This window comes from Papaver somniferum, chromosome 5, assembly GCF_003573695.1.
Source record: "Papaver somniferum cultivar HN1 chromosome 5, ASM357369v1, whole genome shotgun sequence".
Taxonomy (NCBI): domain Eukaryota; kingdom Viridiplantae; phylum Streptophyta; class Magnoliopsida; order Ranunculales; family Papaveraceae; genus Papaver; species Papaver somniferum.
Window position 1 is genome coordinate 84034551 of NC_039362.1, and position 4280 is coordinate 84038830.

Here is a 4280-nt window from a genome sequence, read left to right on the forward strand (position 1 = left end):
GATCGCTACTTAAATGTGTCACAGAAAATCAAGGAGAACAAATTTTAGCTGAAATACACTCAGGAGATTGTGGTAACTGTGTAGGAAAAAGATCCCTAGATGAAAAGATGATATCCTAAGGCTATTTTTGGCCACACATGAAAGAAGCGTCTGAGGATAAAAAAGAAGTGTGATAAATGCCAAAGGTATGATAACAAGATACACACACCAACAGAAACCCTACACAACGTCTTAACATCTTGGTCATTCATGAAATGGGCATTGGACATTGTGGGTCCATTTTACCATGGTGCTTGGAGGCAGAAAATAACTATTGGTTTCCACACATTATATTTTCAAAATGGGTTGAAACAAAAGCGCTGGTAACAATTACAAAAACTGATGTCAGTAAATTTATCTTGGAACACATCATTTGTAGATTTGGACTACCCATGACGCTAATAGATGACAATGGAACATAATTCCAAGCTGAAAAGCTAGCAGGTACAGAAATAAGAATACACAACAAAAGTATGTTCCCTAAACCATACATAGCTTTGAAATATGATATGTTGAAAACATAAAAAATGTTATAGGAAAGCAATTGAATGAAAGGAACAGACAATAGCTAATTACTGAATGAAACAGATTTTGCATGCCATATTTTCCTCAATGAAGCGTCAGGCGGAAATTTCAAACAAGACTTTATTGTCAAACATAAATAAAAAGCTTGATGCTTCTAAAGGAAGATTGGCAGACATACTGAATGAAGTGTTATGGGCCTATAGGTCGACAAAAAGATCTTTAACACATGAATCCCCATTCTCTTTAGCATTCGGTATGGAAGTTGTCCTACCTACAGAGCTGAGATTTCCGACCACCAAGACACTATTACCCAACTCAAGCAGAAAGGATGAGGCCATCCTAAAAGCGACCGAATAAGTGGACATGAAAAGAGAGAAAAACATGAATACAATTTGGAAAATACAAGAGGTGCATGAGAAAGAACCAGAAGCATGTCAGACCAAGAGATATGACCGTTGGTGGCCTGGTGCTAAGAGAAGTTTTTCCTAGTAGCATAGAATACAAGCTGGGTACGCTCGGGGGATCATGGGAAGGATCCTACACTGTATCCGAAAAACGGGTAGAGGGTCATACAGGCTGATAACCAACTTGGTGAAGAGCTGAGTTATCCGTATAACATTAGTTGTCTAAAGAGGTACTATGAATGAAAAACTATTACTTCCAAAATGAAAGTTGAAACACTAAGATTGTAAAACTAATGATTATTTTATGAAAAGTTGAAATACTTGAATTTGTACAAGCTGAAATGGAGGAGATACGAAAATTAGGTGGAGCTGAAATGCTCAGAACACTTAAAAAGGATATAGCTGAAACGCTCAAAATACTAAGAGTAAAGTAGAGCTGAAATACTCAAAATATTAAAATAAAATATAGCTGAAACGCCCATAATATTAAAATACAGTAGAGCAGAAACGCTCAAAATATTAAAATAAAATAAAGCTGAAACGTCCAGAATATTAAAATAAACAAGAGCTGAAACGCTCAGATATTAAAATAAAGAAGAGTTGAAACACTCAGACTACCCTGAAGGAGAACTGAAGTGCTTGAAATAAAAGAAATAAGGTGGAGCTGAAACGCTCTGAAATAAAAGCAGGGCTGAAGCGCTCATAAAGGAAAGATAAGGAAGAGCTAAGATGCTCATATTGAAAACTGAAGCTTAAACACTCACTCAAAACTTGCTAAAAGAACACACATACACAACTCAGAGAAATAGCTGGATGTTTCATAAGAGTGATCTCAGATTACCTCGACTGATTAAAGTCTAAAATTTCTCGACAAATGGGAAGGATATACCTCTCAAAGAGTTGGTCAGTAAAGGCACAACGAGGTAAAACCTCTAATTGGTTGACTAGGCCATAATTAAGACCATGCCAAGAATAGCTTAAGAGACACAAATATCTATCTTGGTGGAGAGTTATGTCGTCATTAAAACCAACATAGTGAAAGCTCCGGACCAGTATCCAGACGACACAAAATGGTATCCTGTCCAGATAACCTCCGAACTAAGACCTGTCACCAGCACCATTGAAGGCGATGGAGCTAACATCCCCAGTGTGGTAAAAAAAAATAAAGCGATAAGAGAAAGAAAAAAAAACTAAAAAGAACAATCTAAAGGCACCCCAAAAGAGAACTCAGGTTAGAGAGGAAGAAGGGCCGAACTGAAGCATTGGCTCACCCATAAAAGAGAAAGCTTCAAAACTTTGAGTAAATACCTAATACATGTGAGAAAATAATCAAGACACCTGAACACATGTAGTCAAACATACAAATAGGACGAAGTCAGTCCTTGATAGTGACCAATTCGACCACCGTAAAGGAATGGGCCAAATCCCAAAAGGTCCGAAACACTAAAGAGAAAAGAACTCATCTGAAATGAATAGAGAAAATTTAAAACTGTGAAGACCCATTTGAGACAGTTGAGGTATTAAATTACTTCGTAGCTGAGCCAATAGGGAAAAACTAAAATATGAAGTATGGTTGAAAGTCCATGATAAGGATCTAATGGGATCCTAAATAGATTCAAAACTCAACGACTCAGAGCAAAGAATAAAATCATCAAGATATCAATCTGAGCTGAATAACCTAAACCCTTCAAGAAGGGGAAAGGATTAAAAAAGTGCAAATGTGATAAAATAAAGCATTCAAAACGGTAATGGACGAAACATAGTAAATTATCATTGATTAAGTTCATAATAATTATTAACAAGTATAGCTATAAGAAATGGGATGAGTAAACAACCAAAAGGGTCCACATAAAATACGAAGGTCTGACTTCAGATACTATGAGAAAATACCGAAAACGGTTGAATACACGACGCGACTAGCTAAAGAAACAACCAAAGGAAAGATCCACGATCTAAAGCAGAGAGAAAAGAGACCCGAAACCTGAAACTTCGAAAGTGAGGAGCTTCAGGATAAAGAGGTAGCTCTTCATCTTTCTCAAAGTCCTGACATGGGAATCCTAGGAAACATCAGGAACAACGGCAAAACGACGGTCGTCCAAGATGAAAAATATGGAAGGCAGAACGTATACTCGTCTAATGGCTGAAACATATTGCACTGTAAGTAACATCCAAATAAGATATACAATATCCAAAGCCAAGGCCAACTCTACTTAACGCAACTGGCTCTAAAGGAAACTTGACTCCAGTTGCTGAAAAAGGAAGGTCAAACATGCCAATCAAAATGGTACTAGGCGAGATCAGGGTATCAAGAACCACACTCATCGATCCATTCTTTGGGGGAAATGGAACAACAAGAACTGTGGTCTTTCTTCTGTCTGAAGCGACTTCTTCCCCATCTGTGAAACGGCAACAGAAACAATCCCCATTAGTTGAACAAAAAAAAGGGGTAAAAGGATAAAGAAGGAGACTAAAGGAGACATAAATATTACTCACAAGAGGAGACGCAAATCATCAAACCTAGAGAACATCCAAAGAGACTATGCTCAGATGATCCAAACAAAGCTGATAAACATTCTCCATAAGAAAACATAGCACAACTTCCATGAGATGGATCAACAAGAGCAAAATCGCTCAACACCAGATACTGATGAAAGAGAACGAGAGTGAGGAACATAAGATCGAACCAAAGAAACGACCCAAAAGTTGGTAGATCATGTTTCTTATAGTACCAAGTTGACGAAAAACCATAAACAAAAAGGTTGAAACAACGGATCTCAATCCCAGAACATCTAAAAAGGGGACTTTGAAAGGAACTAAAACCGAACAAACTATAGAAAAATACCTTCTCCAACCTAAAAGGCCGAAAAGGATGAAGAAATCAATATGAAAGAAAAGAGAAGAAAAAAAAGTGATCAGCTAAAAATCTGTTGATTTTGGACGGCTCAAATTCGAAATAGTTAACGGTGATGTCATATCTTTCGAAATATGCTCATTTTTAATAGGAACATACGATGCCATTTAATTTTCGTTAATAAAATAGAAAATGTGACATAACATGAAATAAAAGTGTCAATGGATCCTCCTCTTGATTTTATATGCTTTGGAGGGTCGACATCTCCCTATAGGAATTAGGAGGGATAGACAACATAGTGGAGTGTTCTCAGCAAGAAACTTTGTTGACATTCCTCCACATACATGCATTTTTGAGATAAAAACGATGTCAATACCTGCTCTCTAAAGCATCCGCTGCCCGCCCACCTTAATCTTTCAAACAGCTTCCTTTTTTTTTTTCTTTTTTACATTTTTGTGGGT

General features: G+C 37.1%; 1 protein-coding gene across 1 annotated transcript; it reads right to left on the reverse strand.

The window, feature by feature from the left end:
* Window positions 1-2717: 2717 nt before the first annotated feature.
* Window positions 2718-4002, reverse strand: LOC113277597. The gene is made up of 2 exons (XM_026526649.1): window positions 3462-4002; window positions 2718-3364 (listed from the first exon to the last, which is right to left on the reverse strand). The coding sequence occupies exons 1-2, from the start codon at window positions 3640-3642 to the stop codon at window positions 3102-3104; spliced, it is 444 nt and encodes a 147-aa protein (XP_026382434.1). The 5' UTR covers window positions 3643-4002; the 3' UTR covers window positions 2718-3101.
* Between the last annotated feature and the right edge of the window lie 278 nt (window positions 4003-4280).

Coding starts and splice junctions, on each gene's coding strand:
- LOC113277597 (XM_026526649.1), bottom strand. CDS start 3,642: ATGTTCCTCACTCTCGTTCTCTTTCATCAGTATCTGGTGTTGAGCGAT. Junction 3,365..3,461: donor GATGATTTGCGTCTCCTCTT/GTGAGTAATATT, acceptor GCCGTTTCACAG/ATGGGGAAGAAGTCGCTTCA.